This window comes from Microcebus murinus, chromosome 20 (genome assembly GCF_040939455.1).
Source record: "Microcebus murinus isolate Inina chromosome 20, M.murinus_Inina_mat1.0, whole genome shotgun sequence".
Classification (NCBI taxonomy): Eukaryota; Metazoa; Chordata; class Mammalia; order Primates; family Cheirogaleidae; genus Microcebus; species Microcebus murinus.
Genome location: NC_134123.1, coordinates 3399973 through 3418905, shown reverse-complemented (window position 1 = coordinate 3418905; position 18933 = coordinate 3399973). Strand labels below are relative to the sequence as shown.

At 42.3% G+C, this 18933-nt stretch overlaps 2 protein-coding genes across 4 annotated transcripts in view; one reads left to right on the top strand and one right to left on the bottom strand.

The window, feature by feature from the left end:
- Nucleotides 1–5380, bottom strand: part of LONP2 (lon peptidase 2, peroxisomal) — a 122925-nt gene extending 117545 nt beyond the window's left edge. The window contains exon 1 of the mRNA XM_012788995.3: nt 5033–5380. Coding sequence (XP_012644449.1) covers nt 5033–5265 — 233 coding nt within the window. The 5' untranslated portion in view covers nt 5266–5380. The remainder of the gene's footprint in view (nt 1–5032) is intronic.
- A 9355-nt stretch (nt 5381–14735) lies between these two features.
- Nucleotides 14736–18933, top strand: part of ABCC11 (ATP binding cassette subfamily C member 11) — a 72508-nt gene continuing 68310 nt past the window's right edge. For 2 of the 3 annotated variants that reach the window (XM_075995611.1, XM_075995612.1), the window contains exons 1-2: nt 15758–15843; nt 17815–17973. In XM_075995611.1, the coding sequence (XP_075851726.1) occupies nt 15818–15843; nt 17815–17973 (185 nt within the window). In that variant the 5' untranslated portion in view covers nt 15758–15817. Of the gene's footprint in view, nt 14876–15706; nt 15844–17814; nt 17974–18933 lie in introns of those variants that run through there. The other variant, XM_075995613.1, reaches the window with a different exon arrangement.

Sequence of the window (18933 nt, the reverse complement as noted above, 5' to 3'; positions counted from 1 at the left end):
AACTTCTGGGCTCAAGCGATCCTCCTGCCTCAGCCTCCCCAGCAGTGGGGTCTACAGGTACACATCAACACTTCCGGCTAATTTTTCTATTTTTTTGTAGAGACGGGGTTTCACTATGTTGCCCAGCCTGGTCTCCAACTTCTGGCCTCAAGTGACCCTCCCCTGTCACCTCCCAAAGTGCTAGGATTACAGGCATGAGCCACCTCACCCAGCCATACATAAAAGTTTTAAACATGTTAATTAGTTTTTATTTGAAATCACTTATAGTTGACTCATAGAATGTATCCCTTAAAAAAAAAAACACACAATGTGTGAAATTATAGATGGCTATAAACAATTTCTGATGAAAGACATTTTGAGTGAAAAGCACTGTGAAAAAGGATCTATTATATATTGGGCTCTAGGTTTTATATATAAAAATAGGTAATTAAGTTATCCAATTACTCTAATACTTTTCTTCTATGCCACATAAGCTAGTCATCTTTCTATTGTAGCTCTTTTATTATGTGCATTAGGCATGATCAAAAAGCAACATTTTAATTTTGCAACAGATCTAAATTGCAAATGAGTGGCATCTTTCCCTTTAGTTAGTAGCTCTGTAAATCTATATTCTAATTACTGTGATGTTGTTCCAGGTCAAAGAATTTTTGAAACTTCTAACTGGAATCTGCCCTCAGTTTTTAAAATATTATTTTAATCCAAACAAGGTCTGACTACAATGGGTATGATTTATATAATTTGGAAGGTGATCTAAATAATATAAGTGTTCCAAAAGTATTTAAGAATCATCAACTATAGAGGTGGGGAAAATCTAAAAACAGCATTACTAGAAAAAGCAGTTTTCCAAGATGAGGATATTAGGTAAATACCCAAATTCTGGTCTACATACCCAGAAATTTTTATTTTTTTTTATTTTACTGAAAGCCTCCATTTTTCTTGGAATCCTCAACCTTCCAAGTCCTTCTAAGGATGCTAGTTCAGTTTGGCCCATATTGGAAGAATACAGGTTCTCCCTACTCTCACCCCAACCTCCACTTGTGACATCTACATTTAAACCTACCACATTTGTGGAATAATAATACCACTAGCACATACATCTAGAATGTTGTGCAGTTAGAAAAGGCTTTCATAAATATTATTTCATTTTATGCCTTTCACCCCTATGAGGAAGGTAGCACTATCTCCTTATTACAAATGAGTAATTGAGATTCAAAAAGACATAACAAGTTAGTTATACATGGTTACAAGGAAATTTAATAGAAATAATGTTCCTGAATTAAGTGTTAAGACAAATTTTACTCTCTTCCCACCACAATGAGCAATATAAATTTTTACCTATAAGAAGTATAAAAGACTTACTAACATAGCTTCTAAAGAGCTGAGCCACTGGAAAGCATAGCTATTATTTAATATATAATTTTTACATTTTATATTTACTTAACGAAGAGAAGCACTTCTACCAAAGTTCTGGAAACAAAAGAAAAGTTACACATTTCTAGAAAAGAGCCATTGAAATATCTTTTTAGTTCTGTCTTGGTGTCACCCTATTTTTCTTGAATATTTGATTTCTCACAAGATTTATCATGATTAATAATAATTTAGAAGCAAGGCAGGAGTGTATTAGGATAGCTCCAAGGTCTACAATAGAAGAGGCTTCTGTTGCTATAGGATTTTTGATTCTCACCCGTTTTTAAAACTTCATTTCTGAATTTAGGAAATGCCACCTGTAGATAGACCTTCCTTAAGAAGAGTAAATGACTTAGGAAAATGTAAGTAAACTATCCATTATATATTTGCTAATATAAAAGAATAAACTTTAAAATTTTACTAGTATCAGGTAATATCTGAATGCCAAAGAATTCTAATAGATGAAAATAGGAGTGGTGCATGGGCAAAGAATCCAAATTATGAAACTATGCATCTGCCATATAGAAAGCTTTAACATTTTGTTAAATAGCCAATGAAACTTATTTGGGGTCTGCAGATTAAGAAGCCAACAAAGACAGATTGAAAAATTGGCACTATGAGTAAATAAAGTCATGTACCCTGAAGAATGTTAAGGCTGAAAGAAGACTGGATGACCACCTAAAATGCATGAAAGGATATCGTACAGGTAGTGCTAAATTATCATCCATTTTCCTTAAGAAAACAATGGATCACTCAGGAACCACTAAAAATACAGTTCAATTAAACAGAGAAATACAGGGCGTCTTGAGCTGGCATGTGAGCCAAGTTCTATACTGCAGGGCAAATCCAAAGCTCTTCCTTTAAAAGGCTCCTGCTAGGCAACATGCCTGCACACTAGTGCAGAAAGAGACTGTGCTGTTCAAAGCGGCACAGGCAAGTCAACATCTGGCCCTGCTCCTGTGTGTGGCAAAGAACACGAGAGCAAATTACTTCTGCTGCTCCTTGAAGACTGTGGCAGTGTCACCTAGACGGTGTAAAGGAAACAAGAGACAGAGCAGAGCCCCTCGCCTTCCTTCTGGGCATAACTACCATCTGGAAAAACAGGTAACTGGGGAAGGATAGATTTGTATAGAAAAACAGACTAATGCTATGGATAACTCAGTATTTATACTATTAAAGCTTTTTGTTTTTTAAAAGTAAAGAGTGTTTTTAAGTACATTTTAGAGAAAAAAAAAGAATTGGAACCTATTTACCAAGGAATATGGTACAATCTGTCCACATACTTTTCAAAGTAGCAAACATTTCCAGGATAACTAGATGGTCTGATGGGTTCTTATAATGCTAGAATTCTATGAAGACTTCTCAATGTATGTTTTCCAATTTGAATAATTAAGTTTTGACATTGCTACTCATTTAAAACAAAGGCAACAATATGAATATTAAGGCTCAGATTACACATTACCTGATACTAGTGATTACTTCCAGGCAGAAGAATTGAGTCACTGTTGTCCTGAAAGGATTTACATAAAAGAAACTAAAAATTCTCAAAGTCTTGCCTGAATAACACAAACAAATAGTCAAACTTAAAATATGACTAAGCCAGGGCTGTGGATGAAGCCTGTAATCCCAGCTACTTAAGAGGCAGAGGTGGGAAGACTGCTTGAGCCGAGGCGTTCAAGATCAGCATGGGCAACATAGCAAGACTTGTCTCTAAAAAATAAAATTAGGCCGGCACATGCCTGTAATCCCAGCACTTTGGGAGCTGGAGGAGGGAGGACCGCTTGAGTCCAGGAGTTTGAGGTTATAGTGAGCTATGTCCCGGCCCCTGCACAACAGCCTGGGTCATAGAGTGAAAGATTCTGTGAATCAAAAATAAATAAATAAATAAAAAAAACAAAATATGACTAACTCTTCTTTTAAAATTCACAGCATATCCATAAGTAATCAATATATAGGCACAGAAGAAATAAGACACATAATCATGAGAACTCTTGCCTCAACAAGCAGGTAACTAAGTGCCTGGGCACAAAAGGCAAAAAATTATGGAAAAAATAAGCAGAGGTTCAAAGAGTGGAGTCATATGTTGGGAAATCCGAATCCAACACAATTTATCAAAGAGTACTAAAACTTGAAAAGTGTCCAACTCCACTTAGGCAATAACCAAAGCAGATCAAATGGGAGCCAAAATATTTTCCATGCTTGAGAAAAGCAAGGCTTAGGAATCCTCCTAGGGCTTATTTTATATGGGTAGGTCTTATTTTCGGGGAAACATGGTAATTGAAAAATATTGAGGGATAACTGCAAGGGAAGGAGCAACTCTAAATTGGAAAAACACTTCAAGCAGAGTTAAGGATAGGAGGCAGTGGCTTGGGAGGTGGGTTTGAAGATATTTGTTGACAGAATACCATCATTGTCCAATAAAAATATAATGTAAGCCATATATATAATTTTAGTGGCCACAGTATAAAGTAAAAACAGATGAAATCTTAGTATTAACATTTTATTTAACCTCAAGTGGTCAAAATATTACCATACCAATATTTAATCTATGTAAAATTTATTAATCAACAAAACATTTTTCATACCAAGCTTTTCCCAAATCTGTTGTGTATTTGCACACTTAATAGCATATTAGGGTGACAGATCACCCTGGGACTGAAAGGCTTTCTGGGACATAGGACTTTCAATGCCAAAGTTAGGCCAGCCCTGGAAAACCAGGACACCCAGTCTCTAGCATCTCAATTTGGATGAGCCACATTTCAAGTGCTATATAGTACTGGACAGCACAACTATCCATCAAGCAGGGTGTAAAGCAGATTATACACATTATTTAAGCTTCATAACACACCTAAGAAATGGATGCTGTTAGTTTCTAAATTACAGATGAAGAAAGAAACAGATACACACCAAGCCTCTCAATCCAAAGTCACACAACTAGGGCAATCTAGTGGTAAGCCTGGGGCCTAAGAAGAGAAATGCTGAGATATGAAAGAGGGAGCAGAGGTGAGAAGCCAGGAAAGTTCTAGAAAGAAAAAGAAAAATGGGAGCAGGAATGACACTTTTAGGAAGGGAAACAGGTAATAGGAGAAGAAAAGGATGGCAAGGAGTGTAGAAGGCACTCAAAAGTTAAGGGGAGGGGTGGTGCAGTTTAGGAATAGAACAGGAAAAAGAGAAAAGGTATTAAGTAGAGAGTGTCTCAGAGAACAAAAATGATAGGAGGGAGGCAGAAAAGGGGCGCAGGGAATAGGAAGAAAAGGGAATAGGTGGAAGGGGGAATGGGGAACGGAGAAAAGGAACGAAAGAGAAGGCAGAAATTATCCAGGGAGAAAGGAAGGGCCTGGAAAGTTAAGACAACTGGCCTAGCAGACTGAAGACCAAGGGCGGGGTGAGGGGTCGGGGGAGAATCAATCGTATCAACAGCAGCAGGTAATGGTAGAGATTTCACCAGATGCCACGAACTGCTTCATGAATTATCTCACTAAGGATCACCGGAGGTTATCTGTAACCCCCATTTTCCATGTGGGGAGACTGAAGAGGCAAATCCGAGCCGCAAAGGCTGCCCGGAACCGAACCTCTGCGCTCAGAGTCCGGCCCGCCCGCCGCCGCCGCGGGGCTCCGGGCCTACCTGTGCAGCGGCGGCAGGTCCTGCGCGTCATTGGCCGGGTCCGGCGTGTTGGGGATGACGCCCAGGATGGTGCTCTGCAGCGACGTGCCCTTGAGCAGGCGGTTCCGCACCAGCTGCAGGTTGCGGGCCGAGTCCACGCTGGTGCGCATGGTGGAGCCGGGCAGCAGGACGCCCTCGTGCGTGAGCAGCAGCGGCAGGCGGCTGGGGATCTGGATGGGGCTCACCGACGACATGGCGACGCCCGTTCGCACTAGGGGCAGTGGAAAGAAGCGAACAGACGGCGGCGCACGGCCTAGGCCACCGACCGCCACCGCAACTCGCGGCGCCCGCCCCGCCGCTTCCGGCCGGCGCTACGGTCCGCCCCCAGGCTCAAACGCCGCAGCTTCGCGCTGCCCCGGGAGCCACGGGCGACGCTCCGAGTCGTAGATACGCGAAAAGAGGCACACAGAAGCGCGCTGTCACCTGCGCCTCGGTTAGGCTCACTTGCAGAAGGCGTTAGGAACGATGTTTGAGTTTGAATTGTATATACTTGAAATGTCTTTAACTTGTTATTCGAATTGATTTTAGAATTATAAAAATGTTGCAAAAATATAGTAAAGAGTTCCCGTATACCTTTCAGCCAGCTTCCCCTGATACCATTTTACCTAGTAAATCATACTTCACATTTCAAAACTGGGAAATCGACATTACTATTATCACTTCCATAGACTTTACCCAAATTTTACCAGTTTTTCCACTAATGTCCTTAGTTGGATCTGGTCCAGGATCCAACCCAGGACCTCACTCTTTATTTTGTCATGATATCTCCTAGGTCTCCTCCGACCTGTGGCAATTCCTCAATCCTTTTTTTTTTTTCTTAAAACCTTGATACTTCTAAAGGATATCGGTCAGTTGTTTTGTAGAAGGTCCTTTAATTTGGATTTATCTGGTGTTTCTCATGATTAAATCAATGGTGTACATTTTGGGGGCCAAAAACCATAGAAATAATGTTGTAACCTTGCAGTCATGCATGATGGTGAAATGTCTCATTAATGGTGACTTTAATCTTGAGCATTTGGTGATCTGCCATGTCTCTTTTTTTCTTTTCTTTCTTCCCCGCCCCTTTTTTTTGAGACAGAGTCTCACTCTGTTGCCCTGGGTAACAGTGCTGTGGCATTGTCATAGCTCACTGTAGCGGCCAACTCCTGGGCTCAAGCGATCCTCCTGCCTCAGCCTCCTGAGTAGCTAGGACTACAGGCTTACCAGCTATTTTTTCTATTTTCGGTAAAGACAGGATCTCACTCTTGCTCAGGCTGCTCTTGAACTCCTGAGCTCAATCAATCCTCCTGCTTTGGCCTCCCAGAGTGCTAGGATTTCAGGCTTGAGCCACCACGCCTGGCCTGGGTTTCTTCACTGTAAATTATTTTTCTTTTTGTAATTAATAAGCATCTTGTGAGGAGATAATTCTATATTTATTAGTTAGAATTCTACTGTGAGAAAAAGCTACCCCATCTCCCCCATTTATTTAGTTAATTACTTATTGATGTTAGTATAGACTACTGAATATTTATTTTTTATGGGCTATAATCCAATAATATTATGTATTTCTTTGCTTGAATTGTTTCAGATTTGACCATTGCAATAGGAAGGGGGCAGGGCCAGATTGTAGAGGGCTACTTAGGCTCTGGTAAAGAGTTTGGATCTTACGCTAAGCCTGACGGAAGCCAAGAGATTTCAAAGTGATTATCTGGGTTATGTTTTCAAAAGTTTATTTTGGATGCCATGAGGAGAGTGGAATGTAAGGATGTAAGATCAGAAGCAGAGAGGTCAGAAAGAGTTAGTTGCAGTTGTCCAGGCAAGAAGTGATGATAACTTAGACTAGGAGCAGGTGGAGTCAAGCTATGTTTGTAGTTTCAACAGAACTGCCAATTGATGGGACATGAAGATCAAAGGAAAAACAGTTGTCAATGATTATTCTGGGTTGAGGCCTGAGCCACTAAAGCCTAGAGAGAAGTGGAGCTGGTAGCTGAAGACCTTGAGTGTAATCAGCAGGCTCATGGTCATTTCTCTGGGTGTGTACTATGTCCTCTACCCTGTGCTCAACTCTGGGGAGATACAGAGATCAAATATGCATTGCCCAGGAGCACAATCACTTACCTTTCATCAAGAGTCTCTCCAAGGGTAAGGAGGCAGGGGCCTCATTCTTTGAAGCTCCTAGTGTTTTAACAAAGAACTTATAAAACCATCTTACAAACTTTGTGGTATATTTTTAAAACAGTTAAGTGTTTTAAAATGTTTGATGCTCTTAATGTACACACATGTTCCAACAACATTAAGCAATGCTGTGTAAGTATTCTGCTCACACAATAATTGCCATATATATTTTTTAAAATACAAATTCATGCTGCACTATGGAAGGTATGGTGTGGAAATAGGCCCAGGGTTAACATGCCTGCTTAAGGAACATCTTCTTTCAATCCTGTCACTATATCTCTGTGATGGGCTGTGTCAGCCTCCTTGGGGGGCCATCAAGCATCTAAATGTGAAGGCTTTTATGACTCTGTGGCTTTCCTGGCTCCTTTTTGACAGGCCATGCATGTTCTTTATTTTCCATCAAATATTTATTAAGCATATACTATGTGCTGAGCACTTTTCTAGATCCAAGGATATATCAGTGAACAAGGCAGACAAGGTCCCTGGTTTTTTGTGTGTATGTTTTGAGACAGAGTCTTGCTCTGTGGCCCAGGGTAGAGAGCAGTGGTGTGATCATAGCCCAGGGCAGCCTTGAACTCCTGGGCTCAAGTGATCAGCCTCAGCCTCAGCCTCAGCCTCCCGAGTAGCTGGGACTATAGGCATGCACCACCACACTCAGCTAATTTTTTTTTTTTTATTTCGGCATATTATGGGGGTACAGATTTTAAGGTTTCAATAAATGCCCATTTCCCCCCCTTCTCCCAAAAGTCTGAGTCTCCATCATGACCATCCCCCAGATGGTGCACATCTCACTCACTATGTATGTCTATACCCGCCCCCCGCCCCCCTCCCACCTCCCCAATACCCTATTACTGTAGTACCTATGTGTCCACTTAGGAGCTACTCAGTTAATACCAGTTTGCTGGAGAATATATCTGGTGCTTGTTTTTCCATTCTTGGGATACTTCACTTAGTAGTATGGGTTCCAGCTCTAACCAGGAAATATAAGATGTGCTATATCACCATTGTTTCTTAGAGCTGAATAGTACTCCATGGTATACATATACCACATTTTATTAATCCATTCTTGGATTGATGGGCACTTGGGCTGTTTCCACAGTCTTGCAATTATGAATTGTGCTGCTATAAACATTCGAGTGCAGGTGTCTTTTTTGTAGAGTGTCATTGGATCATTTGGGTAGATGCCCAGCAATGGGATTGCTGGATCAAATGGTAGATTCACTTGTATCGCTTTAAGGTATCTCCATATTGCTTTCCACAGAGGTTGAACTAGTTTGCAGTCCCACCAGCAGTGTAGGAGTGTTCTTCTCTCTCCGCAAACACGCCAGCATTTATTGTTTGGAGATTTTTTGATAAAGGCCATTCTCACTGGGGTTAAGTGGTATCTCATTGTGGTTTTGATTTGCATTTCCCTGATGATTGAGCATTTTTTCATATGTTTGTTGGCCATTCTTCTGTCTTCTTTAGAAAAGTTTCTGTTCAAGTCCTTTGCCCACTTTTTAATGGGGTTATTTGATTTTTTCTTCCTGATTTTCGTGAGTTCTAAGTATATTCTAGTTATCAGTCCCTTATCGGATGCATAGGATGCAAAAATTTTCTCCCATTCTGTAGGTTGTCTGTTTACTTTCATGACTATTTCTTTGGCTGTGCAGAAGCTTTGTAGTTTGATCATGTCCCATTTATTTATTTTTGTTGCTGCTGTGATTGCCTTTGGGGACTTCTTCATAAACTCTTTGCCCAGGCCGATGTCTAGGAGAGTGTTTCCAACTTTTTCCTCTAGAGTTCTAATAGTTTCATACCTTAGGTTTAAGTCTGTTATCCAGCGTGAGTTGGTTTTTGTGAAAGGTGAAAGGTGTGGGTCCTGTTTTAGCCTTCTACAGGTGGCTATCCAGTTTTCCCAGCGCCATTTATTGAAAAGGGATTCTTTTCCCCAGCGTATGTTTTTGTCTGCTTTGTCAAAGATTAGATGGCTATATGAGGATGGTTTTATATCAGGATTCTCACATCTGTTCCACTGGTCAATATTCCTATTTTTGTGCCAATACCATATTGATTTAATTACTACAGCTTTGTAGTATAGTTTGATATCTGGCATATTAATGCCTCCCATTTTGTTTTTGTTGCCTAGAATTGCTCTTGATATTCGGGGTCTTCTTTGGTTCCATACGAAGCGTAAAATTATTTTTTCTATATCTGTGAAGAATGCTGATGGGATTTTAATAGGTATTGCATTGAATCTGTAGATCAGTTTGGGTAGTATAGACATTTTGATGATATTGAGTCTGCCGATCCACGAGCATGGTATGGATTTCCATCTGTTTACATCCTCTGCTATTTCCTTCCTCAGTGTTTCATAGTTCTCCCTGTAGAGGTCTTTTATGTCCTTGGTTAAGTATATTCCTAGGTACTTTAATTTCTTTGTTGCTCTTGTGAAGGGAATTGAGTCTTTGATTTGGTTCTCAATTAGATTGTTGTTGGCATATATGAATGCCTCTGATTTCTGTGTATTGATTTTGTATCCCGAGACTTTACTAAATTCATTGATCAGTTCCAGGAGTTTCTTGGTTAAATCTTTGGGGTTTTCTAGATACAATATCATATCATCAGCAAACAGTGAAAGTTTGATCTCTTCTGCCCCTATTTGGATACCTTTGATTCCATTTTCCTGTCTGATTGCTGTAGTCAAGACTTCCAGCACTATGTTGAACAGAAGTGGAGATAGTGGGCAGCCTTGTCTGGTTCCAGTTCTAAGTGGGAATGATTTCAATTTTTCCCCATTCAGTATGATGTTGGCTATGGGTCTGTCATATATGCCTTGTATCATTTTTAGGTATGTCCCTTCTATTCCTATTTTCTTAAGTGTTCGTATCATGAAAGGGTGTTGAATTTTGTCAAAAGCTTTTTCTGCATCTATTGAAAGAATCATGTGGTCTTTGTTTTTGCTTCTGTTTATGTGGTGAATTGCATTTATAGATTTACGTATGTTGAACCATCCCTGCATCCCTGGGATTCAGCTAATTTTTAAATTTTTTGTAAAGATGGGAGTCTCGCTATGTTGTCTAGGCTATTCTCAAACTCCTTGGACTCAAATGATCTTCCCACCTCAGCCTCCCAAAGTGCTGGCTGGGATTACAGGCATGAGCCACCAGGCCTGTCCCAAAGAACTTACATTCTAATGAGGTAGGCAGAAAATACATAAGCCAACAAAGAAATAAATGGCAATTTCAGAAAGTGATAAATAAAGGAAATATAGTAGGACAATCTGTAAAAGGCGTTTGGGAGAGGATGATGCCTTTAGGTGGGGAGGTCTGCGAAGGGTACTCTGGAGATGGTGCTTGAGCTGAGACCTGAATGATAAGAATAGATCAGCTCCCGAGGAGCTGGCAGGAGAATATTCATGGCAGAGATTAGGGCTCGTGGAAAGATCAAGGTGGGGAGGATTGTCCTAGCTTCTGGAACAGAGGAAAAGGCCAGGCGCTGGGATGTGGGGATTCAGCCATCCGCAAGATGGCCTGCTGAAGCTGCAGGAGCTCATGGAAGGAAATCACCCGAAGAGTACGGAAAGCTAAATAGCACAGGCTGAGGTGCAGCAAGAGTTCCGGATCACTTGAGCTTCTTTAGGGCCTGGGTTGCAGGTGCTTCTGCCCCTTGCCCTAGGCACTTCCTCACCTCCTGCCCCCCATGCACTTTCTGGTCTTGAACACTAGACCCTACTAGGTGAGTGGTAAGAACAATGAGGAAATAAATCAGCTCTTCCTGAAAGCCTTTGTCGCAGGTTACCTTTGCTCCAGCCACTCCCCTCCTGTCCTGTATGTAAATGGCCCATGTCTAAACCAAGTTGGCAATCATGACCTTTGCTTCTGGGAAAGGGGAGAACACAGGGCTGGAAGCATCTGTTTCCTCTCTGTTTTATTCCCAGTCATGTCCTGGTCCCCACTCTGACTGTTGTGATGGTCTTGCCACTAATTAAACTGAATAACTTCAGCTCCAACTTCTTCCTGAGAGGAAGTTGGGAGGCCAGGGAAATTTTCAGGGCCTGCCAAAGGAAGCTCTGGAGGGAATTCCCCCGGCCAGTCCAAGAAATGGAGGTGGGCTTTGTAGGACTGGCCAGAGGCCCAGGTTAACATGTGGCTCAGCTCCAGTTTCATTGGGATGTGCAATTCATGTTCTGCAAACATTCATTACACATGTTTGCATTTTCTTAATTTTCATTTGGTTTGGTTTCCCCTGTTGTTAGTTTCCTGGACAAAATCCATATAGGAAATAGTCATACTTAGGAAAGCTTGGTTGCATCTTTTTGCAGGTGTGTATGAATAAACCAGGTTGGGATATCATATTATATCTGAAAGGTGAGAGAAAATCTAAGTTCTTTAGTTGATCTCTAAGAATCTGCTTTTACTCACGATCCTCTACTTGCTGGTTAATGAGGGGAAAATAAATGTTTAGGCTTACCATTTTATGATCTTGTTTGATCCAATAATTTAAATGCTTCCATTAAATAATACTCAGTAATGAGTATTAAATAATACTCATTAAATAATACTCAGTAAAATGACAACTCATTTTCAGAGTTGTCATCTGTCAGAGGAAGAGTTGGGGACCTAGGCAGTGTCCTGTGCTCTAGGGTTGTGCAGGTGATATCTTTTATCCAGGTCACTGCCTGTCCTACTGTTGTTAGAAGCTGACTGGTCTTGTGTAGGTCTTCAAGTGATGCTTTTTAGCTCATTCACCTGGGGGTGTTTCTTGAGCTGCTGGGACCCACCTATCCTGCCTCTGTGGCACTGTGTTCCCCTCCAAGATCCGTGTTCCCAGTTGTTTGCAGCCTGGGTTGTCCACCAGACCACCTCTTGCAAGCTCTTTACCCTGACTTTTAGCAACTTCTTGTTCTCATCTATACCACAGGAGAGCCAGGAAAGCTAACTAGTCCCTAGGCACAGCCAGAAATAGTCCTTAGAGCCCTTATAAAAAGATGTCCCCAGAGGGAGGAGGATTTAGAAAAAGGTACCACTTTTTCAAGATGGATGCAGCAGTGATCTGAGGGAGCCTGTTCAGACTGGCTCAGGAGAACCAGTGGTCAAATTTTCACGAACTTTGAGAGCCCAGTTTTTAAATACAAACATTAATAAAATTAAATTGTATAAACTTACAGTTAAATTATATTAAAATGTATCATTTCCTAATTATTTTACTACCTTTAACTTTTATTTATACCTTTGATGTTACATACATCTATTGTATCTGGATGGCAGAAATGCTATCTAATGATGTCATATTGTGCCTCTCTTCCCAATTCTGCATTCAGTGCAGCTGTGTTGGTGTGGAATCTGGAAATCAGCTGTGATGGGAGTATTTACACCATAGAAATCAGCAAAGGCTACACATCAGGGCTTGATTTATTGTTTTGTTGATTGTCTAGGCTTAAGAAAGAAATGTAGGGGGAAAAAAAGAAAAAAAAAAAAGAAATGTAGGAAATGTTAATAATGCAGATTAAATTCACAAATGTGTGGTACCTGTAGCCATTACATTGTGAATAGTGAAAAAAAAATAAGGGAATATTCTTTTAATATTTAAAAAATTATTCAGCAAATTTACTCAGGTCATTGACAAATGGGTGAAGATCCAGTTCCAGCCAACATTCATGTTTGGTATTTCACTGTCTTCTTACTTGTTAACATAGAGTAAAATGTCGAGGAATGTGTATGTTGGGACTGCACTCATTCACTATTGCAGCCGTAGGGTGATCAGCACACCACTACGGGCTACCCTCACCAGGGCACAGGACTTGCCATCTAGAATTCGCCACCTTCATCCCATGCCCCATGCCTTTACTGATGATCTGCGTGTGAATAAACTGTACAGCAGTACACTGTGACCCTAACCCCAGGGCCTCATTCTATTGAATCATGCCAATTTTATGTTAATATGCCTATGGCAGCCAGAAAACTGGCCTCCTCCCAGAGTCTTTTTTTTATGGACAGTAAGTTTTGATAATACCTCCCAGAGTCTTTTTTTTTTTTTTTTTGAGACAGAGTCTCGATTTGTTGCCCAGGCTAGAGTGAGTGCCGTGGCGTCAGCCTAGCTCACAGCAACCTCAAACTCCTGGGCTCGAGCGATCCTTCTGCCTCAGCCTCCCGAGTAGCTGGGACTACAGGCATGCGCCACCATGCCCGGCTAATTTTTTATATATATATCAGTTGGCCAATTAGTTTCTTTCTATTTATAGTAGAGACGGGGTCTCGCTCTTGCTCAGGCTGGTTTTGAACTCCTGACCTTGAGCAATCCGCCCGCCTCGGCCTCCCAGAGAGCTAGGATTACAGGCGTGAGCCACCGCGCCCGGCCCCTCCCAGAGTCTTATACAAAGAGTATATGGCACCCTGTCTGACCTAATACATCTCTTTCTCTTTTCTGCCATTACTGAAGGGACCACATTCTACTACTACATGGCAAGTGAACCTCATGTCAGGTGCCATGGCTGGGAAGTCTATCCTGACTGGTTTCCAGGAGAATTCCAGAAACTGAGTGTACCAAATTTAGTTGTGATTTGGTAAAAGGAGTGGGATGGGAAGGGGTGGGAAAAGAAATTTAGAGAATCTCCTAAAATAATGGGCTAGGTTGTGGTCTATTTGCTTGAAGCACAATCCAATATTTGAATGTCAAAAATTATCTGAACAACAGGACCAACTACATAATTTGCTGGACTCAGTGCAAAATGAAAATGTGGGGCTCCTTGTTCAAAGTCATTAAGAATTTCAAGATGGCAACAGCAGAGCACTAAACTAACCTGGGACCCCTCTCAGTGAGAGACCTAGGCTGTGTCCCCAAGACACTGGCACTACTGCACATTTTCTTCCTCTTTCTATCTCCTCGAGAATATTTCTAATTACCACCCTCTCTCCCACCTTAGGGCACAGGGATGTTCTAGGTCAACCAGGGAGTGAGTCACACACTGAGAAAGGCAAAAATGAAAAGCATATTCCTTGTTTCCCCCCACAAAAAACCCCCACCTTGATCACTTAGGGTTCCTAAATTGTGACAATTACCTCTGGAGTCTGTAAAAACCAAAAGTCAAAGAAAGGAAAAGTGATGTTTCTTTTGCTGATTCATTCAGGCATTGAGACCTGCTCTCCTCCCAGCACACTCCAGGCCCCTGAGATTCAGAGTGGGCAAAACAGACATATCCCTGTCCTCGTGAGGTTCCCTGTGTAGTGCAGAAAGTGAACATATGCACAGTTACAGGCTGGGATATGGCAATAAGATGGTTTTATAAACAAGCCTTTGATAGATCCAAAGAGACTGGCCTGGCCCAGGGAGGGTGTGGGGTGGGGACGATGGTCACAGAAGGTTTCTCTAAGTGATCTTAGACCAAGCACATTTCAGGCAGAGGGAAGAGCCCATGCCGTGACAATAACCCAACCCTCTGCATGGCCCTGAAATGTCTTCAGGGTGATGCCCCCTCTCCTGGCTGCTCAAGGCTGGATCTAAGCTGCTTTTACCTGTGCCTTTTCAGATTCTCTGCTTCTGGGAAACAAAGAGTTATCAGAACAACTGAAAATGACCAGGAAGAGGACATACTGGGTCCCCAACTCTTCTGGTGGCCTTGTGAATCTCGGCATGGATGTAGGCGATGACAGGGTTTCGGGACTTAGCTATGTAAGTTGATCTTCTTGGCACCAAAACACCAGGAAACTCAGTTGACAATATTCTCGATGGTCATAAATAAGGTCAAAGAACTTTGCCCAATGTTTATTTACCCTTGATTTTTTCCAATAGACCTCAGGCCTCCACAATTGGATGAGTCATGATCCTTGGACACAACACATGTTTGTGATTCATGCATCTGTATGTCTGTCTGTCAATCATTGATTGCCTGTTTATCCACGCATTTACTTATAATAATATAATAAGCACCTGAAAACCCATCATCAACGCACCAGCTCCGACCTTGACAACTACCCCCAGCTCTTGGTCTTCCCTCACCTCGGTGCCCAACCCCCCTACCTGACGGGACCGCTGCTCTGAATCTCTGTCTGTCTCTTGCTGTGCTGTTAAAATAGTATTTGATATTATTTGTTCCATATAAAGTCCTAAAAGTTACCTATCTTTTAATTTCAGCTATCAAAAAGGTAACATGTAATATTTTGTGATTCACTGTTTTACTTATTTCTTTTTTGGTAGATTAACTCTCAGAGGGTGACCTGGTTTCACATTCTGTGACTGACTATGGCACCTTTTATTTCTATCTGCCTCGTTTATTGCTAGATAAAAATCCAAGGAGGTGGAGTGACCAAGCCAGAGTCAGTCACCCAGCAAAAGCAGGGCAGAGCCAGGCTGGGCCCACAGCCCTGACTCTGGTCCTCTGCTCACCCTTGGGAAGCTGGATGTGGAAGGGCCGCCTCCTCCTGGGCAGCTGGTCCAACATTCCCTCAGGACAGTATTTTATGACATTGGAAACTGGTGACCTTTTGGTTTTTCTTTCCAAAGAAAACGTACACTGTCAAAGACAGCCCCTGGCCTGCGCCGGAGGGGAAGCCTGAGGCGGCGCCGCGGGCGGACGCACTCTCCCGGGGGAAGTATGCCGCTGCCTGGAGGACCATGGTCCCCTTCCGTCGGAAGCCCAGGTGAGTGCTGCGGAGGAGAGAGAGGCGGTCTCCACCAGGGCAGCGATCCTCAACTCTCACACCCAGACCTCTCGCAAGGTGACATCACCGTGTCCCCACAGTCATGTCACCGCCGCAACCAAGCACCTCCAGAGCAGCGGAGGCACATCAGGGAGGCACAGGCGTCACCCGCGCTCTTCACCCGGCAGGGCGCGCCCCGGCGGAGGCACAGCCCTGCGCCAGGCAGACGCCTCTTTCCCGCGCGGACCTCGCGTGGGGAGGGAGGCAGTGAGCAAGGAGGCTCATCAGTAACCCGAGACTGCAGGCTGTTTGAGGGAGGTGCCATGACAGGTGTGGGCTGAGGGACGAACAGCGACATCCTGACGGGTTCCGAGAGACTTACGTCGAGTGAACCGCGAAGGCGCGAGGAGTGGGGAGAATGCCGGCGCGGCGACGGCGCGCGGAGGCCTTCAGTGCGCGTGCGCGAGGGACGGCGGGCGTGCGGGGCGGGAGGCGGCGGCGGCGCTGAGCCGGGCGCAGTGGCGGACACGCCCGAGGAGCACGCAGGCCCAGCCGGCCACGTTAGGATGTTAATCTTCCTTCTAAGGGTAATGGACAGCCTTGGAAAGAGCGAAAAACCCTGTCCTGTGAGCCTTAAATTTAAGAATTAAATAAATTCAACTTACACTTGTCCAGTAAATCGTAATTTAATGTAATCACCCCCCAATTGCCTTCTGACTTAACACAGCCTTGCTTTTGGGGAGCGCCACAGCATCGCACCCCCCAAGCATGACGCGTTCATTTATTGTCATTTCTTGACAAGACCTTAGTGCGCTTCTAGTCTGATTCTTCAGTGTTTCACCACCAAGAGTTCATTTTGTATCTGCAGTTCCCTCTTCTCTTCAAAGTGTTTTCTAAGATTGTATCTATCAACAAACTGAGTCTGTTTTCCCATTTTTAAAACTTGAGTTCCTATCCATAGTAGCTGCTTTGTAATCATACTGAATTGATGTTATCGTCACCAAGAACAAAGAAGCTTGGTACTTTAGTTCACCTGGGCAAGCTCATCTTAGATAAATACATTGTTCCTGTTGGGCCTTTGGGTTATTGGCACTGGCTCATAGATTCTCACCCTATCTTTGGTGATCACAGATGACCAGTATTCATACAATCTCTTGCCCTACCCTTGCTCCCACCTCTGGCCAACGTCCCTGGTAAGGGCACATGCCAGCCTTGTCGAGCACGCAAAGTCCTGGTGCTGTGAGTATATAAAGGGCCACAGAGTGGAGAAAATATGCCATAGCAACCCCCAGAGAAAGAAATCTCACAACATTGACATTTGCATCTTCCCATCTTTCTCCTCTAAACTTTTTTGACTTGAATTTTCTTCACATTGAAACATATACCCTTAAAAGCAATTTTTAAAAAGTAGAAAAATTACTCACAATCCCAACACCTTAATTCAGTCATTTTTTTGAATTTGTGAATCATTCTCAAAGATAAGACCTTGTCGTTTTTATTTACTTTTAATTTTATTATTTTTGTAGAAGTAACAAAAATCAAAGCTTTGACAATCTCTTTTTCTATTTCTTTGCCAATTCCAGTTCCTTCTTTTTTTTTTCTTTTTTACATAAGTAAAAAAAATACTGAATTTTTTGATCTGCAAGGAGCCTTGATTTTTCTTGATTAAGATGCTTGGAGCTTTTCCCATGTTCTACAAATAAATCAACTCTATTTTTGAAAACTTCTACATTGCATTGGATAGTATGAATCTATCATAATTTCTCTCTTTCTATTTAAATAATTCCTCTGTTAATGGGTATTTTTGTTGTTTATGGTTTTCAACTTATAAATAATAAAGTCATAAAAAGATATTTGTATATAGAACTATATGACCACATTATGATTTTTACAGTTTACATGATTACAATTCATCTTTTCAAAATCTTGAGCTTGACTTCTTTTTTATTCTGCCTGTGACCTCTTTGCTAGGTTTCCTGCCCCTAACCCTGTGGACAACGCTGGCCTGTTCTCCTACCTCACAGTGTCATGGCTCACCCCACTCATGATCCAAGGCTTACGGAATCGCCTAGATGAGAAGACCGTCCCTTTGCTGTCAGTTCATGATGCCTCAGCCAAAAATGTCCAAAGGTAATGTCGTGTTGGGAAGCCACTGGATTGGTTAAAGACCATCTCTTGGTGGGACGGTAGCCAGAGATGCTTACCGGCTGGAGGGAGGGGCCAGCCTCAGACAACTTGGTGCGTGAATCTCCTGAAATGATAGCATGTTTTGTACATACAGGCTGGCGATCTTTTTCTGGAGCAAGGAGACATATCTGTTATCAGATTTGCTGAAGAGTACATGAGCCCAAGAAAGTTAGAAATGACTGCTTTGAGTCCCTTTCATTTTCTGCCCTCAATTGGGCATTTAACAGCGCACTACTTGAGTATTACATTTGGGTACGTGGCCCAGTCTCCTAATCCTCAAGCCACCACCATCTAGTTGAGATTAACTTTCTTGTACCACCTACTTCACAGGGTAATACGAGGATCAAATGGTGAAAAAAATGATTATGTGATTTAAATGTCCTGAATTCATGTTCCTACTTCTAGCTGCTTCATGAGAAACACCTGGTAGAAAATGAAAGTTTCCAAATATGTTCAGGGAGAGATTATAATCCAATAAGAGCCTCCCTGAAAAGAGCATTCAGTGGTCAGGGGAGTTTGTGAAATGTTGTATATTATTTCTAGGTCTTGGATATTTACAAGGCAAATTAGTATATTTAAGGCACTGAAAAAATATGAAATACAGAAATTGGCTAAAGTTTGACCCATTCCTTCTCAGTCTTATTCACTAAGAAAAAAATGGCTCCAGGAAACATCTGTAGGATAATGCCAGATATTGGTAAAAATCTCACTCCTCTCACCAACTACGATGTCAGACACATTGTCCTTTCCAGGCCCTGTGTCCTTATGAAATAGTGATCATAAAATCTATTTCATGGTCCTTCATAGGATTGTTGTAAGAACAAAAGAGGTGATAAATTCTGTTTACGGTGCCTGGACAGGTGCCTGATGCATAACATGCAACCAGTGAAATGTCAGTTTGCT